Genomic DNA, 20,547 nt, shown 5'->3' with positions numbered 1-20,547 from the left:
TACTAGCATTTGGGCAAGTCATTTAACTTTTCAGAGCCTCAGTTCCCTCCCTAAATGGCAAAGCAGAGCTAATGATGCTTTTTGAAATCTGTCTTAAGGAGTTATAGGTGTGGAAGGAGACAGTTTCTAGGGGCTCTGTGGGTGTAACGCGCTATACGGAAGTAAGAAGAGGACTTAGTATTGTCATCATGCTTCAACCCCTAGACTCTTATTTATCCAGTGAGAACTGATTTAACAAACATGCATTAAGGACCTACTGTGCTTTGGGTGCTACAGTATGAGGCATGAGGAAGGTAGATATAGTTCCTACCTTTGTGGAAAACACCTTAAAATCTGTTAGTTTAAATTTGTAACTTATGTAATAAATGTGTAAAATGCTGTGATAAGGGCCTCAAGCTAAGCTACTGGCCCTAAGGATGGATGGAAAGGAAGAAACAGACTTGAGCAATATTTAAGAGACCAAATTGATACAACTTGATAATAGATTTCATGCAGGGAATGAGAATAGGGAAAGATTCCAAGGGCTGGATTTTACACTGGTATAATGACATGGTATAGAGGAAATGAAAGTTAATGAGTTGGATTAAACACAGAGTTTAAAGTATCTGTGAGATATCTAAGTGGCGGTGTCCAAGATAGTTAGCAATATAGTCTAAAGCTGAGGGAAACATCAGGCTGGAAAATAAATATTTGTGAATCATCATATTCTGGATGGTGGTTAAAGCTGTGGATATGGATGAAAAGGCCCAGAAACAAGTTACAGAAAGCACAATGCTTCCAGAATTGGATATTCTATTATTTGAGATACCAATTAAGGCCTGTCACTTGGTGGATACTCTGACAGTTACTCAATATCACTAAACTGTAAGGGAGGAGAGTTGAGCTTTAGAATATGACTTCCTGCTTAATACAGTCATGTGAACTTAAACTTGGTTTCACTATGCCATTAAAATGCCGTAATTAGTGTACTTAATGCTTCCCTTAATGCCAGTACTCAAAATGTGCAGCTCCTAAGAAAAATGTTTCAACAAGTATACAGTAATGATTATAAAAATTGGTCTTATTGTTCATTCACTCGATGGCAGTATACTCTTCACAAAATATAATCGCTCAGAGAAATAATAATCCTATGAGATGATCAGGTTGTGAGGAAAAGTAGGCTTCCCATAAATGTTTCTGCAGCAATAATAAGCCACTGGGAAAAGGAAGTGAAAAGGGAAGTGATGTGTTCAGTTTCTAGATTGCAAATTTCTGGCATATCCCATGGTGGTATACATGTGCATGGCTTACACTGGAGGCTGCCAAATTTTTGATACCTTGATTAGCCCATGTTACTCTCATCATAGCTCCAAAGACCGTGTGTTCCATCCTGAAAACAACCTCTTCTCATCTTGTTACAACTGTTTATGATACTGGTTTCTTTAGAAAAGGGGCAGAATATTTGAGAATTCTTTGGTGTTGTAAGCTTCCTGTTGGTAAGGTTTTTCCTGTTTTAACAAACTCCTTAAAATAAAAAATTCCAGATAAACAGGCAGCCTAATGCTAATAGAAGAGAAGAAATAACTTACACTGTTTTCGACTCTCATTTTAATAATCAGATGAGTTAATCTAATAGTGACTAAACAGTAAAATGAGATGCATGTTTGGGCATGTTTTGTGGTCTCCATGGTGACCTTAGATTTGAAAACCTTTGAGAAGAGAGAGAGTACATTAAGACAGGGACACTCAGCTGGCTAGTGTATTAATCCAATGTGGAGTTTTCAGTGAAATGATTCTCTTGAACTTGAAAAACATGTTTTGTTTTGTTTTAATTTTTGCCTCTGACATAAGTGAACACAGCCCATTTTTGGACAGGGTTATGTCTGAGTGGCATCTGAGGTTGATCGCTCAGTGGATCAATATAATACAAATGCAATAGCAGAACAGCCTTCATATTCTTCTCTGCCACTGTCAGCTTTTCTGCAATGCACAGATTAGAAAGATGAAACCACCTCCTTTGACTTGCTGCTGAGCTGTAATGTCAACCATCAGCCTAACGGGTCCCTATGCTGGCACAAGTTCAGTCTTATAAGGCAACAGACTCATTGCTCTTTAGGATGTTATGGCCTTCTTCAGTTCTTTCTTACTTTCCTGGGTAGCAGTTAGAGTATTCCAGGTGCCCTCTACACTGACAAAGTTTGATATTCTGATTAGCTCCTGCTAACCTTATCAGTATTTCAGGATATGGCTTGTGTTCCATTACCAAAATAACTTCCTGCCATCCTGTTGGATGGTGTGCAACTTAAATTGTCATTGCTTGATTTTGGATAATTTTCTGCTTGTTCCAGTTTCTGATTGTCATTAAAATTTTCCTTTTCGTTTGTTCTCAATTCTTTTTTTTCTGCTTCTTGCATATACTTTCCAGTAAAGTTTCCCATCCTAAATCTGTTCTTTGCTTTTCCTTTTCTCTCATTGCTGCTGTTCTCTTCCTTTTTCAGTGATTAAAGATAGCAATGTTCTAAATAACTTCTCTCTGTCACTTAAAAAGAGATGTTTTCATTTTAAATAAACCATACATTCTTTATAGATATATTGAAAGACTACAAAAAGAGGAAGATTTTAGAACCACTCATGACCCTATCTACTATTAACAATTCAGTATATTAGTTCCTTATGTATGCATTTTTTACATGATTCTGATGGTGCTATCTATGCATTTATTATTCATGTCTCCTTATATTTAACATATGATGTATGAATTTTTACATTATTTTATAAACTCTAGCCTTTCTAAAGGCTTTCTTACTAAAAGGAAGACACCACTTTCCCAGAATGTGAGACAGGCAGATTGTTGATGTGATTTCATTTGATAGTCAAGAAGCTTGTTTATTTCCTGAGCAAACGTTTCTAGAGAACCTACCCTATGTGGGCATACTGGTAAATTTTGAGGACACACAATGTATAAGACAAGCGCCTTCTCCCTCTGGGCATCCAGAAGCTGTGAAAGAGACAGAAATGTAATCCCCAGATCCCCCTCTGACTCCCTGTAGTAGATTTGCAGAGCCATTTGCCATGGATGCACAGACACCGGAGGCACCTCTGCTGGGAGCATGAGCTGCCCTGTGGATGTGCCTCTGAGCCCAATCTCAAAGGAGGAATAGGAGTTTGCCAAGTGGAGATAGAGGGAGGAAGGGTTCCAGGTGGAGGAAACAACGGGCATGGAAGGGAATTGGGGAATAAGGTGAAACTAGATGTATCTGGACATGGGATCTTATGGAGCAAGTGGCCAGAGATGACTCCAGACAGGCAGTCAATCTTGTGGGAAGATTTTAAAGGGCCTTGACACCCAACTAAGGAGTCGTAGTTCTATCTATAGGCAATAGGAAGCCAGGAAAAGTTTTAGCAGGGGCATTATTTGATCACATCTGTCTTTAGAAGCATCTCTCTCCATTGATAGAGATAGTAGGGTATTTGGGAGGGAAGGAGGGAAGTAGACTTAAGTAGTATCAAATTATATGCACCTGTTTTGTGCCAGATATGAATTCAAATGTTGTGTTTTTATTTAATTTTTATAACAGTGAATGGGAGAAAATTGCAGTTGGTTCAGAGTTATGTGACCAGCCTAATGTCTTATAGGTACTGAGTGGCAAAGGCAAGAAGACTAGCCAAGTATCTGTTCTTGGTACTCACGTGAGGGAGACGGATGATGCTTCTGCATGGATTTCTGAATTAGAGATGAGGAAGGCCTAGACCAGGGCAGAGTGGGGGACATGTTTGGGAGGCATTGGGAAGGTGAGAAAGATGATCCAAATGGCAGAAGCCATCTGGTATGAAGAGGTAACCAGAGTCAGAAAGCATTCACTGGGGAATTCTAAAAAGCCTCAGAGCTAACCATGTGTGACTCTAAATAACTAATATATAGTTACTAATCATAAAACTAATAAGAGAAATTTTAGAAATAAAAAATTACTATTTTGCAACCACTACAGTAATAATTCAAGTATTATAATTTAGAATCATCACTGGATGCTAAGGCCCTTGTGTGAAAGGTTGGCGATCATAATATTTACATAATTTTAAAAAATAACAGATTGCTTATTAATTATAAAGGGGCAAAGGTATGTATTTAGTGGAGAAATACAGTAGACAGTCACATAGTCAAGTGAACAAACCAGTAGAAGGACAAATGACATCAGGTGCTTCTGAATGTGATGCACTGAGAGGGATACAGCATCATCTCGGGAATATTCCTGCCAACAGTGTTTAAGCTGGATTTAAACAGAAGGCAACATTCAGATAAAACCAAATCAAGCAATATTCTATAAAGAAACTGGATTGGACTCTTCAGTGTCATGGGGAAAAAAAGACTGACAAACTGTAGTAGACTAAGAAGAAATCAGGGCATGATAAGTAACCTCAATGTGTATTCTCTGATTGGAACCTAGACTGGGGAAAGAAGCTCTAAAGGACATTGTTGACACTATCGAGTAGTTTGAATATGGACTGTTTTTTAAGTATGGTAGTATTATATAATTGTTAAATTTCATAAGTGTGATTTTAGAAGAGAATGCCCTTGTTATTGTGTTTAGATGTGAGGCGTTTTTTTGTTTGTTTGTTTTTGTTTTTTTTCTTTTTTTTCTTTATTTTTTATTGATAATTCTTGGGTGTTTCTCACAGAGGGGGATTTGGCAGGGTCATAGGACAATAGTGGAGGGAAGGTCAGCAGATAAACAAGTGAACAAAGGTCTCTGGTTTTCCTAGGCAGAGGACCCTGCGGCCTTCCGCAGTGTTTGTGTCCCTGGGTACTTGAGATTAGGGAGTGGTGATGACTCTTAACGAGCATGCTGCCTTCAAGCATCTGTTTAACAAAGCACATCTTGCACCGCCCTTAATCCATTTAACCCTGAGTGGACACAGCACATGTTTCAGAGAGCACAGGGTTGGGGGTAAGGTCACAGATCAACAGGATCCCAAGGCAGAAGAAGTTTTCTTAGTACAGAACAAAATGAAAAGTCTCCCATGTCTACTTCTTTCTACACAGACACCACAACCATCCGATTTCTCAATCTTTTCCCCACCTTTCCCGCCTTTCCATTCCACAAAGCCGCCATTGTCACCCTGGCCCGTTCTCAATGAGCTGTTGGGCACACCTCCCGGACGGGGTGGTGGCCGGGCAGAGGGGCTCCTCACTTCCCAGTAGGGGCGGCCGGGCAGAGGTGCCCCTCACCTCCCGGATGGGGCGGCTGGCCGCGAGGGGGGCTGACAACCCCACCTCCCTCCCGGACGGGGCGGCTGGCCAGGCGGGGGGCTGAACCCCCCCACCTCCCTCCCGGACGGGCGGCTGGCCGGGCGGGGGGTTGACCCCCCCACCTCCCTCCCGGACGGGGCGTCTGGCAGGGCGGGGGGCTGACCCCCCACCTCCCTCCCGGACGGGCAGCTGGCCGGGCGGGGGGCTGCCTCCCCCACCTCCCTCCCGGACAGGGCGGCGGGCCGGGCGGGGGGCTGACCTCCCCACCTCCCTCCTGGACGGGGCGGCTGGCCGGGCAGAGGGGCTCCTCGATGTGAGGCGTTTTAATTTATTCGACTTCTTCCCAAGGGACCCAGGAAAAAAAGTGAGAGAAAGGAGAAGAAAATGTGATACAATCTTGATAATTAATGAGCCAAAATGAAGTGTCTACAGGTGCTCACTTGCTACTTTTTCACATTTATAATTTTTCAAACTAAAAAGCCAAGGGCAATTTTTTTTTTTTTTTTTTTTTTTTTGGTGGCAAATCTCACTTCCTGACCAGGTAGACTGAAGGATCCTCCAACACTTAAAGGAGATGTGATTTTGTTAAAGGGAAATCTTGCCAGACTGAAATGCTGGATTTCTTTAATGTGACAAATAAGAATATGGGTAATAGAAATCCATAGCTGACCTTTATTTAAGATTTTATCAAGCCTTTGATAAGTCTTCCGGTTAGAGACTACAACAAAATTTAAAAGTTTTTTTTGCTGGGGGGAAGGAGAGGCTGGTGGGAGATTAGTGTTTTATTGCTGATAATTGCTTAGAGACACCCCCTATCCCCAAAACAAGTCTGCCTAGTATAGGAATTGATGAGTACATTTGAGAATGGAGAAATGTAGACAGCCACATTCTTCACAGCCGAGTGAAGGGAAAAGTCTATTTTAAAAGTTGTATGTATGAATTCTAAGAGGAGTAAAATCTCTTGTCCTTTAGATCAGTTGTGGTGGGCATAATATTTGTGAGTAAAAACCACATCTTTCCAGGAGTGGAGTGATTACTATATGTATAGAGAACACATAAAAGTCTCTTGAGTGATCAAGAGATGGCCACCAGTGAGCGTCCGGCAGGGATCTATATTTAAGGAGAATCATCCAGATTTCACTTGCTGACTGTTAGGCATTGAGTTCTCCCTTAAGAACCCCCCAAAAGATGGACCTAACTTGGATTGTTAAGTAATGCTGCCTGAAATTTGTATAACACTTTATATTTTAGCAATCACTTTTATAAACATTGTCTTGCTTTGGTGGGTAGAGGTTGAGGATGAGAAAATGTTCTTGCCATTTTACAGGTGAGAAAACTGAGGCTAGGATGGTAAAATGGTTTGTCTAGAGCCACCTGCATGGTAGCCCAAAACTGCAGTTTGAAGTTGGATTCATGCTTATTGTTGTTCCTATAAAAGTGAGCTTGGAGACCAGTATAGCACAATATAAAGCAAGGAAAGTTAAAATCAATTGAGAATGCTTTGTTTAAGAAGAGAGAAGGGAGAAAATGGGCAATTGGTTTGTGAAAGAATTCCACATAAATGATTTTTATAGGCCGGGCAAGGTGGCTCACGCCTGCAATCCCAGCACTTTGGGAGGCCCAAGGTGGTGGATTGCCTGAGCTCAGGAGTTTGAGACCAGCCTGGGCAACACAGTGAAACCCTGTCTCTACTAAAATACAAAAAATTAGCCGGGTGTGGCGGCATGCACCTATAATCCCAGCTACTTGGGAGGCTGAGGCAGGAGAATTGCTTGAACCCAGGAGGTGGAGGTTGCAGTGAGCCGAGATTGTGCCATTGCACTCCAGCCTGGGCAAGAGAGTGAGACTGTCTCAAAAAAAAAAAAAAAAAAAAAAAAAGAAATGACTTCTATAGAGACAGGGGAGCTTGATTTAAATAAAAACTATGCTTACGAAAAATAGTTAGTGAATAGTGAATAAATGTTGTTTTAGCTATTCAATCGTGTATTAATAAATGACATATTTAAAATTGGTTAAATTTCATTAGAACAACAAGAACAACAAAAAGTAAACCTGGAGAAATTGTCCAGCCTTGGGTATTGTCCTTGTTATTTGGAAAGGTGTTTGCAACAATAGCAGGTGTTTTCCAGGGACCTAAAGGCAAGATTGTTTAGCTCAGAGGTAAGACATTTGGGCTCTAAACCCAACTGAGTCACTCTGTGTGACCTCATGTACTGGTCGGTAAGCCACTCTTTTAAATGGGCATAGTAACAACTACACTCACCAACTCACAAGCTTGTGAAGATACAGTGAGATAACTGATGGGAAAACACTGCTAAAATGTTGGAATCTGTGTACAAACAAAAGATATTATTTTATTTTGTAAAACTACCCTGTAAGTCATGTTTTTACTGACCAACAGTAAAATAAGGCTGGAGAAATTGTAAGAGGCAGCTTTGAGCCTCTTCATTGCTGCTTTGAAATCTAAAGCATTCATCACACTTTCAAACACATTACCTTCCCGGTGGGGACTACAAAGTCAGGCTAAAGGACATTTCATAACTTACAATAATTCTGCTGCTTGATTCCTTTATCAGATCTGGTCTTTGATTTGAGTGTTTAAGAGCAGCATTTTTGGCATTTCATGGATGAAATGAATTTTCTGTTCATCAGCACATGGTGTTAGCATTGAAAAATACTTGGGGAAACCTCTTTTTTCATAGCCAAAGGCTCACTAGTTCTAAGTGTCACGGTTAGGAGGGCTGTTACATGCCAGTTAAAATTGGGGAAGTGGCATAGTTTTGCTGTTTTGGGCCACTTGGGAAGTTGATGTTGAGGGACACCACAGTGTGTAATGTGTGTTTCTCAGTTGCAGGCTGCTGAAGATGCAGATTGATGAGGATTCTACCATTCCTCCTCCTGATCCTGTTACTTGATTTGTGTATTGGATTTGGTCTTTGGTCTGAGTGTTTTAACAGCAGCCTTTTTAGCATTTTGTGGATGATAATGAATTTTCTATTCTAGAGGAAGACTGCTCTTTGGGAACAGAACAAAATAATTTACCTTAATAGGAGGGAGAGAGGGACTTTGAGAAAATGTCTGGCTGTTCATGGTAGTTGGAATAGTATAATATTACTTCTGCAAGGTACCTAGGCTTCTGAAGGAAAAGTTCCTTTATATGTATCAAGTTCCTGGTTTATCCAAGCTTGTGAGGGCCAAGCTGTGCACAAGGCAGCATATAGTTTTGTAAATAGCACATTTAAATAGTCAGAGGACTTGGATTCTAGGCTCGGCTCCAACACTGGAGACCTACAGCAGATAGGGTCTGCCTTGCTGACTTTCCTGGGCTGCTCTAGGCTGCAGCATTAGCGATTGTCAATGCTTATTTTAAATTGCATTTCTGCTCCTTAGTACTCACTTTCAGCTCTTCAACAAAGCTATACCAAAGCTGTCAAAGCTATGAAAGCCATTAATTTGTGCAGCATTATTTGATGGGTTTTAGTTCTAGGTTACCCCCTTCCTCCTAGTGGGGCTGAAGTACAGTCAGTGCCCCTGCTCTGCAAATGTAGTTAGAAAAAGCCAGTGCTCTAAGCCATCTGCAAACTGAATGATGGCAAACTGACTGTCATCAGTACATTATGTTAGCACTGAAAAAATACTGGGAAACCTGTGTCTTTCATAACCAAAGGCTCACTGGTTCTAAATGTACTTGATAGTGTGTCTCATTCAAAAGCCTTTCCCTCTTCCTTCTGCTCTTTTTTTCTGTGCTTTGGTATTGTGTAAGTGATTTGGCCAATTTACCTAATTTCTTGGTAGTTCATTAGAATTTGAAGAATATTGCCTGTTTTTACTGGTTATTGGTTTTCTGTGACCCTGGGAAACCATAATGCACACAGTGGTATAGATATGAGACTTTCTTGTCACAGCTTTGTAGTATCCACTGAAAGTTTTTATGTCTCCCTTAAATTATCTCTGCTTTCAAAAATAGACATTCAAAAGCTACTGATAGGCAAGGTTTCAATTCCAATTATAATGGAGTAAGCACACTCCATCTTTCTTTCACACTGAATGCAGCCAAAAAACACTGGGCAGAATATATGGATCAGCTATTTGAGGAATCAAAAGCAAATGATAGTGGGCAGATGGAGGAAGGAAACCAAAATGCAAGGTATGACAGACCCAGTCCAGAGTTTCCTGTTTCATTTTGTTCTTTTCTTTTCTTTTTTCCATTCACATTTCCTGCCTGGATTCAAAGGCAGTGCACATCCCAGAATTGCACTCTGGGTACAGACAGAGCTCCAAGGGAATCCCTCTCTTTCTGGCCAAAGGAAAGGAAGGGAAGCCACACCAGGACAGAGAGTGGAAGAAAGCCTACCAATTTCCAAGCTAACCCTGTTAACATTTAATATGTTACATTCTAGACTTTTTCTGCACATAGTGTTTGTAAAACAGTTATAATTATACCAAACATTGTGTTTCCTGTTTTTTTCTCTTAATAGAGGAATATGCTTACAATCTAGACTTACTATACAGTCACTGTAAACTTATTTTTAAATAATTTGGTAAACAGCTGTAGGCTGGTTCAGGGCTTCTCAAATCTTAATGTGCATTTAAATTACCTTAGATTCTGGTTCACTGGTCTACCTTGGGACCTGAGAATGCATTTACAGCAGGCACCCCATCTTGCCAATACTGTCCCTAGAAAGACCAGGTTTTGAATAGTTATTTAACAGTTCCCATTTAGGTTGTTTCCAGTTTGTTGCTTTCTTTTTTAGAGACAGGGTCTCACTTTGTTGCCCAGGCTGAAGTGCAGCGGTATGATTGTAGCTCACTGTAGCCTTGAACTCCTAGGCTCAAAGGATCCTCCCACCTTAGCCTTCCAAGTAGCTGGGACTACAGGCACATGCCACCACATCCAGCTTACTTTTACATTTTTTGTAGAGACAGTCTCGCCATGTTGCCCAGGCTGGTCCCAAACTCCTGGCTTCAAGCAACCCTCCCAAAGTGCTGAGATTACAGAAATGAGCCATAACGCCCAGCCTGTTGCTTTTGTGATTAGTGTTACAGTGGGATATTTTTGCACATAGAACTTTTCTTCATATTTGGTATTATTTCTTTGAGGTAGACTCCTAGAAGCAATGTGACTGGGTCAGAAGTTATGACTGTTTAAATTGCTGGTAAACTATTGGTGATTATTTTCTCAGAAGATTTTGCCAGTGATAATAAATATATTCTTCCCAAATTGTAGATGAGGAAATCGAGGCTTAGAATGGTTCAGCTGTATAAGGTCACACAGCAAATCATTCGAAGAGCTGTGATTTTACCCGCAGATATCTGTTTCGTGGCCTGCTCTTCCCCTGCACTACTTTGGAGACAGCCACTGCTTCCCCCTATCCCCTCCATTTAAACAAGCCTTGCCGTCCTTGTGCTTGCCTCACCATTAGCTCACTCTTTTTTCTTTTAAGCTTTGCTAATTCAACATGGGAAAATGAGCTCCTGTTATGTTCATTTTTATTTATATTTGTTTGACAGAGTTTATGCCTCTATGTGGTCACATCCCTTGTCCTTTGATAAGTTTTGTTTCCTAAGTTGGTCTTATTTTACTTGATTTCTCTGTGCTATGTAAACAATATAGATATTAACTTGTTTCTGCTGCAACTGTTTTGTAATTTGTCTTGTATTTTGTTTGCTTTTTTTAAACATAATTTAAATTTTTCTTTCTCTTTTTCTATTTCTCACTAAGCTTAAAGAGGTTTTCCCTTTGCAGAAGTTTGATAAACATAGGAAGATATTTTTAAAAGGAAGCTTAGGGTCTCTAAGGGTACCTGTAAGAAATACAGCATTAAATTTTTGCCTTTTTCCTCAGTGCCAGGTTTACTTCATAATTTCTCCTTTCTGCCCAAACACATTGTTTCACCACAAAGATTTTCTTGCTCAAATGAGAGGACAAAGTATGGGTGATGCTGCCTTGAGAATATGATTTATCATTTTTAAAACACAGAGGGAAGTTTAGAAAAGCATTATGAAATAATGTAAAATGAAGAAATACCCAAGCTTTTTTGCCATAATTTTCTTCTACATTTTATCCATTGTTATAACAGAACTGGACCAAACTTTTAATTTGAAACTTTAAAAAAAATTATAATGTTTATGCAGGCATGCAATTTGAAAACTAAAATGGTTCTACACAACTTGATGTGAAAAAACAGTAGTCTCCTGGTCCTGACCCCAACAGCGCCTTTTCCTATTCTCCTTCAACTCTTTTAGCTGAACCTTGTGGTATTTAACTCTATGTTGTTCACTCTTTTTTTTAGATTTTTTAATGTGTTTACTTTTGTGTCTCCACGTGACATGAGATATTGTTACTCTGTAATTTTTGAATATAGGCATTCACCGTTACTGACTTCTGCTGTAGAAGGCAAAGCTTTAGTGTCCGTCTGTGACTCCTCCTTCATGATCCCTACCCTCCGACCCCATCTCCACTACACACGTTCAAGTTTCCTATCCTGTCTTTGCTGTGCAGTTCTTTGTCCTTCGTTTAGCTCAATATGCAGTGCTTACATTATTACAGTTCTGTAAATGCTATTCATGGCCAAGTCATGTCGTTTCCTAGAATTACTTTCCTTCTCTGCACAACATTTTGTTTCCTGTAGAGTTAGTAATTGCCTTGGTTTTTTGCTTTAGTAGTTTTCTTTGCACTTACTCACCCCCAAGTTATGAAACTCCTCTCAATATAGCCAGAGGCATTGGGTATTCTGTTGGGCTCATCTCCATGATGACATCCCTCCAGAGCATTCTGGCTGTTTGCTTTCCAGCCCAAACTTGTGAGCTACTGCGAAGTCCTTCATCTCTCCTTTTTTGGCATCGTAGTGAGCCCTGTTTCTTCTTTTCTCCATGTTTACTCCCTTGTTTTGGAGACTGTACCCTCTGTGATTCCTGGAAAAGAGTATATAAGCGGTAAATATTTTTAAATCGTGTATATATGAAAAAGGCTTTAATTTATCCTTAGTTTATCCTTCAGTTTATGCTTAGTAGTAATATGGCTGGGTACAGAATTCTAAGTGGGAAATCATTTTCCCACAAAATCTAAAGGCATTTTCTCAAAGCTTTCTGTTTTTCAGTGTGGCTTTTGAAAAGTCTTATTCTAATGATCCTTCATGTAAAGCTTGTTTTTAATCTCTGGAGGCTTTAGAGTCTCTTCTTAGTCCCCAGATTCTAAAATCCCATGATGCTGAGTCTTGATATGTAGATCTGTTTTCTTCCATTATGTTGAGCATTCAGTGATCTCTTTGGATTTGGAAATTTATATCTTCTGTGTGGTGTGCTCCATCTGCCATTCTTTTTTTTTTTTTAATTTCTCACACTTCACTGATGTATCATCCTTCTATCCTTAATCAGAAGTCTTGATAATTTTTTAAAAGGAAATTATAATAAAACATGTTTCCCAAAGCTAGATTCTTATAAGTTAAATATTGAAATCATGGTAATTAAATTGGACAACCAGAATTTAATTAAATTGGATCATGGTAATTAAATTAGACAACCAGAATTTAAAAGAGTACTAACAAGCATAAAATATAGACAGTTACACATTTTACTTGACCGAGCAAATAAAGGTTGTAATGAATGAGTTGTTCAAGCTATTTATTACTCCAGTGTCCAGCCCAGACTTGTATCATAGACAGGTAAATTAATTTATAATCTGGAAAATTATTCAATGTTACCTACATAATTTGAGAAGATTAAAGGCACATCCCTTGTTTCAACATGATCCCTGAACATCCACATACCAAAAATATTCATATATTTGACTACCCAAACCTTCAGCTGCTTTAGCCAAGTTAGTAGGACAGCTGTCTTCTAGGCCAATACATCTTTAAATTTTTCCTAGACTATAGATTTAAATTTTATTTTTCCCAAATGATAGTTATACTAAAGCAATTATTCAGTCAGTCAGATAGAAGTACTGTTTCTCTGTCATTGTAATTTTTGAAAAACTGGGTAAACATCTACTGACACGTGCTTTAAAAAGTGCTAACTGTGAAAAGTCCTGAAGCCATGTGATTCATTTGTAGGACCATCCCACCCCCCCGCCCCAAGGGCTACTCTTGGAATGGTAAACACTGAGTGGGCAAACTTCCTGGTGGGGATTTTATGTTTCTTAATATAAGCTTAATTCTGGATATGAATAGTAATCTTCGCACATTTTCATGTGGGCTCGTAATGAATCTTCTTTTTCTTCTTTTCTTTTTTTCTGCCAGCTTTTCGGAGACTGGGAAGCCCAACTGCGAAGAATAATGAAGCTCATTGCTGGAGGTGGCTTGTCTATCACTGGCTCTCACAACATGTGTGGGGACTATCTGTACAGCGGCCACACGGTCATGCTAACACTCACCTACTTATTTATCAAAGAGTGTAAGTCTAAAAGACTTCCATTGTAATTTCCTCACCTGCCATTTCTCATGAACTCTGGTCCTCTGGTAAAGCTCGTTTTCTGGAAAATCTGCTGAAGCAAGACTGGAGGCTTCAGGAGGGTTGCAGCTTCATCTCATCGCCATGCAACTGGCACCCAGGGAAATATGTGGAAGGACAGAACTGGTCTTCCTGAGGACGAGGTGTCCTGGAGTGTCATCTGTGGTACTGGGGTAGAGGCAGTTCCAAGCACAGCCTGCAGGGTGTGTTATGAGCCAGTTATACAGCTGCTGTAAGGAGCCAGATGGAAATCTCAAAGGGACACAGAAATCCAGTATCAAGCCTGATTGGGTGATGGTAGATTATGTGTTGATGCAGCAACTATTTTTTCAGCACTTGGCACTATGCTACATGCCTGAGGGTACAGTGATGGGTCAGACTCATCCCTGTCCTCAACAAGGCCATGGGCTCAGGGCTGAGGCAGATACTAAATGGGAAATTTCCCTTAAGAAACGTACTTAAAATATTTTATTGTGAAATCACAAAATAATATTATAAATACCACATACATGGCTCAGATTTAATATATATTAGCATTTTGTCATATTTAATTCAGATAACCCTTTTAGAAAGGAAATGAAATGTTAATATATGATTAAAACCTTTTCATTCCTTTCTTATATCATTTCCATCCATTTTTTTGGACTTGTGTATTATTGTTTTGTGGTTTTTTAAATTTATATACATAAATGGCATACTGCCATTTATATTCTTCTGCCACTATTTACCCTCAAATTATGTTTTTGAGATATGAGATTTTGGTCCATTCACTTTAATTGCTATGAATATTACAGTGCTAGAAATGAACTACACATATTTATTCATTTCTCTACTTATGGAAAATTTTATTATGCTCAATATCACATTGTTAGAAACAGTCTGATAAGCATTATACAAGGGGGTTTCCATGAAGAGCAATGAGTAGAACCAGGCTGCTGTGGTATCACAGAGGAGGGAGATGCTTTGCCTTCTGGAGGTGTCTTGGGAGCATGTGGTACTCTCTGGAAGTTTAAGTGGGTGGAATTCAGAGTAGGGGTAATAATAAGAATGGACAGGTAAGTGGGAACCAGATCACAGGGGGTGTTTAAGCCACAAGAAGAGGGTCTGAACTCTCAGCTGATGTAGATTGGGTGCCCATTGAGGGGTTGTAACCAGTGGGGCAGTGTCATTTGTCTTTGAAGAGAGAAAAATCACTCTTGCAGCAGCTTGCAGGATGGACTGGATGGGGGACCAAACTGGAGACTGGGAGAAAAGTTAGGAGATTGCTGCAGTAACAAAGGAAACTAGCCTGATGGCATCAGGGATGGAGAGAAGTGACAGACACTTTAAGACATTAATAAAGAGAGTCAGCAGATAACAGGATGGATTATGGGGTAGAGAAAACAGGTAGTGGACTGGGTCGAAACCTAGTTTTGTTCTTGAAAAACTAAGATAAGGAAATACAGGAAGGGAAGAGAGATGCACTTCAGGGCACTGAGATAGAAAAGGGAGAATAGATGTTCCAGTGCTTATACTTAGTACGTGAGCAGATATAGTGAATTCTAGCAAGATCTGTTCAGAATTGTCAGGGCATAATCTAGCCTTTGGACTGGAATGTAACTGGATGTGGACAGTAGGAATCACATAGGCCAGATGTCAGCAGCCCTGGGGGAGGGATTCCTGGCTCCTGCTGCCTGATACCTGAAATTCTTTAACGGGGTCAAGCCTTATCCATCTTGACAATAAGGCAATGTGTCATATTGAGAGGCAGAGGCGTTGGTACTATCACTTACTAGCTCTATGACCCTGGGAAGAAACTTTAACCTAAGTCTTAGTTTCCTCATGTTTAGAATGAGATATTCACATCTGCTTCATGGGGTGGGAAAAAGTTTATGAACATTAAAATTAGATGGCATATATGGATACTAATAGAGTCACACAGAGACTGAATGGTAGCTGTTTCTTGTTTTTGTATTGTCAAGGTATCAAATACAAATATTACTAGAATATTCCTACCCTAACTGCTCCATTTAAAATTGCAAACTGCCCTTCACTCCCTATACTTCTGATCCCCCTTATCCAGCTCAACTTTATTATTTTTCCACAGCCTTTAACACCTAACATAATGTGTAAATTATTTATTATAAGTATTGTCTCTTATCTCTCTTCCCCACTAGGAAGGGATCTTCCCACGAAGGCAGGCTCCTTGCCTTTTTTATTCATTGATCCAGGTACCTAGAGCATTGCCTGTCCCTGGCATGTAAGAGGCTCAATGAATATTGGTTGAATGAATGACTGGTTCTTGGACCCATTGAGAATCCAATAAAAGTCTGAACCTGTCATGCTGGTGTAGAGAGTATAGATCATATTCAAACAACATTTTGCCTAACACTGCAGAGCCTCTGAATCCCACAATTGAGAATCCAAGGTAGAAAGGCCTGCACTAATAGAAATTTTGATGTTTTTCTCAGGTAATTTCCCAAATGGGGATACAGACAAGTATTTATCTGACACCATTCGACCTTTGAGAAGGCACTTGAACTAGAATTCCCAGGCGTCTGGATGCTTTTCTGCTTGTATTTGAGAAATGAAAATCTCAAAGACTTTCAGATTAGTGTATGGTTGCAGAACTTGGAAAGCAGTACAGTTAAATCAGTTATGACTGCTTAGTCCTTGTATTAGGCTCTATGGGCCAAAAGGTATTGATTTTTGTGTAGAGCATCAACCCCAAATTAGCTAGAGGTAAATTTAAATGTCAATGGACAATTTTTAAAAACGAAACATGATGCATTAACCTGTCCTTATTTGATTAGCCTCATCTTTTAAACTCTATTTATGATTGTATGAATCAAGTAAGAACCAAATATGAATTACTATCACTAGTATAATCACATCATAAAAAGCTGTTTCTGTTCTAACCTTGGTTACAGATAAATGACAGCCCTTAGATTCACTAGATCTGTTTTCAGAAGGGAAGACTCAAGGTAATTGGATTCAGAAGCATTAGTAGAGGCATAGTTGGGTGCCCTTAATGTCATTTGAATAATGGGACTATTGCAAATCTCTCCCCCTTTCAGATTCCCCTCGGCGACTCTGGTGGTATCACTGGATTTGCTGGCTTCTCAGCGTAGTTGGAATCTTCTGTATTCTCTTAGCGCATGACCACTACACTGTGGACGTGGTGGTGGCATATTACATCACCACGAGACTCTTCTGGTGGTATCACACTATGGCCAATCAGCAAGTGAGTTTCCCCGCTTTTGATTTTAGCTTCTGTTGTTTCTGGCTTGATGTTGCTGGCTTGGGCAGGGTGCAAAGAACCTGTGGATGTCTGAAGTTTCTCTTTCTTAAGTAGTAATCAACTAAAATTGTATTGTTTTTTGTGACATTGATTCTCTTCAGAATTAAGAATAAAAAGTTTATTAGTATAATGATGTGAGGAATTACTTCCTTCTAGAATAAGGAACGCACTTTCATTGTCCTTGAAAAATGAAAAATATTTTCTAAGCTTGTGTCCCTCCTTGCTTGATTTGCTTTCCTATCCTCTTCTCCCTACCCGGGGCACATCACAAGCTTAATATTTAACATTTAATTAAGTGTTAACATTTTTAGCATAGAAGAGGAATACCTAAAAAGCTAACTGAGGTGTTTATTTATAGGCAAGAGATGAGTGAGCCATAAGTTCTCCTTGCCCTCCCAGAATTGGCGTTGTTTTTCTACTGGGATGTGGCTCAGTTTGTAGATGAATGTGGAGTGTAGAATGGTGATGAGAGAGAGAAGCTGGGATATGTGGGTGGACACGCAGGGCAGGTGTGGAGTCCTTTGGGAATTTTAGCGTGGCAAGTATTTGAACTTAAAGTGAAAGATTGTAAGAAATGTGTTTATGTTTCTTTGTTATCCTAGGTGCTAAAGGAAGCTTCCCAGATGAACCTCCTGGCCAGGGTGTGGTGGTACAGGCCATTTCAGTACTTTGAAAAGAATGTCCAAGGAATTGTACCTCGATCTTACCATTGGCCTTTCCCCTGGCCAGTAGTCCACCTCAGTAGGCAAGTTAAATACAGCCGGCTGGTGAATGACACATAACAGCTGTACAAAGTGGGGAAAAGACAAATTGTCCGAAGTGCTAAGAACTCCATGAGAGAAGATGCCATAAAATAAACACCTCCCTAATCCTATTATCTTTCAATGGTTACCTTGACTTAACCTATTGAGTTACCTGGTCAGCACTGTGATCTTTTTTTCTCTCCAAAGGACCTGCGTTGGACAACAATAAAGAAAAATTTAACCTATCATGCACTGTACACATTTCCTGTTCATAAGTTTGGGATTTATATAACCCGCAACCACCATGTTCCTTTGTATATGATGCAACAGCATAAATGTAAGCTTTTATATCATAAGTTCTGGTCTTTCCAGTCACATCTGGAAATAAAGCGTATTATTTTCTTGGGAAAACATACTTTTCATATCTCTTGCCCCAAAGATTGGGCTGTAAGCCATTTTCTAGCAAATGTCTCTATGAAGGTTTCTAAGTACCTGAATGGGGTTTGATTCTGAAATCTTTCTACCTGTTGCACCGATATTCAAATAAAAATGATAGACACAGAAAGGTTTGGTAACTTTGGGTTTTGTAAAATCAGCAAAGGCAGTGTTTCAAAAAGTGCAAAAAAAAAGATTCTGTTATAAAGTGATTTTCTAAGTATTTCCTAACTTTATTTTTCAAAATGATGTTATGAAAACCAAATTTAAAGATTTTTAACATGTCAGAGAGAAGAGAGTTAAAATTTAAAAATGCATCTTGGGAGAGAAATTTGTCTATGTTTCTAGTGCCTTTCTTGTCTTGATTGTATGGTCAGTAGGCAATCTTAAATGTTTTTATTTAAAATAAAGTATTCCATGAAAATATAAATATATGTATACACTACTAAATTTTGCATTTATAGCTAAATTGAATCAGAAGACTGCTTATGGTTTTAAAATTGCAATGACTTAAATAATGAGGTTGTTAATTAGAGTCAGAGCCTGTTCACATATTGTGATCAGGTAGCAATGACATGTACCACTTAAATTATTTTATCGTCGATTTGGTAGTTCGATTTTAACTACTCAATGAAAACAGCCATGAATATCTTTTCTTAAAGAGAGTTTTGAAAATGATCACTTACCTAAAACTTGAAAGCTATGAATTAGTTATCCATACTCTCATGACAATTTTGTTGGTGAACAACAAAAAAGAGATCTATTTCTTTAAAAGATATTTGTGCAGAAACTGCATGTAACTCTAAGTTTTACTCCTAACATACATATGTTTGGGGAAGTATTCTATTCTATACTTGCCAATGTGGAGAACAAAATAGTTTTTTAAGAATGAAGAAGTATATATATCCATTCTGTATTTTACGTGCAGCAGAATTATCTTCCGTAGGATTTTTTTGTGTATTCACAAGGTGATATTTGTATTGTAAAACAATAATGGTGAAGGAAATAAAAAGGCTTTTAAAATTTTGTTTGTTTTAAATCTTTGTAAAGTTATTATTCCAGAGAGTATACTGGTATCTTACAGCTTACCTAGATCATAAATTAATCAAAATGCACTTTTTAATAAAAACTGATGCTTAAAATAAATGGCTGTTATTTCTACTGTGTTCACATTCTTCACAGAAGTCATAAATGGAGCCACTAAAGCAAGATAGAAAATCAGTTTCAGAATTTCTTCATGGAGTGTTTCTGCTTGACATGGGACTTTTAATAATTATCTGGATTTTTTTCCTTGGGATTCCTTAAAATATATTCTAATCTTCAGTAAATTCTAGAGAGTTTTTTAATATATAAAAAGAGTCACATGTAAGTTAAATTCAAACTTTAGAACAATGTTTACTAACATTTTGAATTCTCTAATTCTCAACCAAATTGTTTTTTTTCCTATATCTGGCAGTAATATAGCTTCTCCAGTGTAGATGGAAAGGAAAAGTAAATCCAAAGTGAGAAATAGAGTAATAGTACTATGATAACCAGTGGTAATGGAAAATAACTATTTAAAAAGAATAAAAGGTTATTATTATTTCTGATGTGGTGACTAAAGGAAAATGTCAACAGTGGAGATGTGTCTTTGATAAAGGATGTGTTAAGGAGGCTAGAAATGTAAAACCAGAGGCCAGGTGTGGTGGCTCACGCCTGTAATTCCGGCACTTTGGGAAGCCGAGGTGGGCTGATCACTTGAACCCAGGAGATTAAGACCAGCCTGATCAATATGAAACCCAGTTTCTACAAAAAATACAAAAATTAACCTGGCACGGTGATACATGCCTGTGGTCCCAGCCTCTCAGGAGACAGGTGGGAGGATCGCTTGAGGCCGGGAGACAGAGGCTGCAGTGAGCCATGACCGTGCCACTGCACTCCAGCCCCAGCAAAAGAGTGAAACTCTATCTCCGAAAAAAAAAAAAAAAAGGAAATTAGAACCAGTAAAACTTTTCCTGTGTGGGGCTTTAAACTTGTGTATCAGACAGGGGAAATGTGGTGGCCTCTTTAGGCAAATAGAGCCAAACCCTTGGATAGGTCTTTATTTAACTGTTATAGCCTTTCACTAACTTTGACTATCAGCTGCTGCCATATTGAAGGGAAAGTAAATTGAGTAAGTGGAAATGATATATTGGCACTTGCTAAAAATAGGATTTTTTTCCCTAAAAAACTAGAAATAATTATATAAAAATTTATTGTTATGAGTTTACATGCCACATATGTATCAAGAAATCCACTGCTGATTGTTCTTCATGGTTGACTACACTGATTCATGAATTGACATATCTTCTGGGTCTCTAGTATGCAAATCCCAGGAAGGACAAGGAGAAAGCTCATTGTATTCTAGAGAATCATTGCACACTTGGTAAGGA

The 20,547-nt window shown here is 39.0% G+C and overlaps 1 protein-coding gene across 11 annotated transcripts in view; it reads left to right on the top strand.

The window, feature by feature from the left end:
• SGMS1 (sphingomyelin synthase 1) overlaps nucleotides 1–19,282 on the top strand; it is a 314,162-nt gene extending 294,880 nt beyond the window's left edge. For all 11 annotated transcript variants that reach the window (XM_055092811.2, XM_034930581.3, XM_034930582.3 and 8 more), the window contains 3 exons: nucleotides 13,468–13,621; nucleotides 16,735–16,901; nucleotides 17,561–19,282. In XM_055092811.2, coding sequence (XP_054948786.1) covers nucleotides 13,468–13,621; nucleotides 16,735–16,901; nucleotides 17,561–17,740 — 501 coding nt within the window. In that variant the 3' untranslated portion in view covers nucleotides 17,741–19,282. The remainder of the gene's footprint in view (nucleotides 1–13,467; nucleotides 13,622–16,734; nucleotides 16,902–17,560) is intronic.
• The last annotated feature ends 1,265 nt before the right edge of the window (nucleotides 19,283–20,547 follow it).

This window comes from Pan paniscus, chromosome 8 (genome assembly GCF_029289425.2).
Source record: "Pan paniscus chromosome 8, NHGRI_mPanPan1-v2.0_pri, whole genome shotgun sequence".
In the NCBI taxonomy this organism is placed as follows: Eukaryota; Metazoa; Chordata; class Mammalia; order Primates; family Hominidae; genus Pan; species Pan paniscus.
This window is presented reverse-complemented; position numbering and strand designations above follow the sequence as displayed.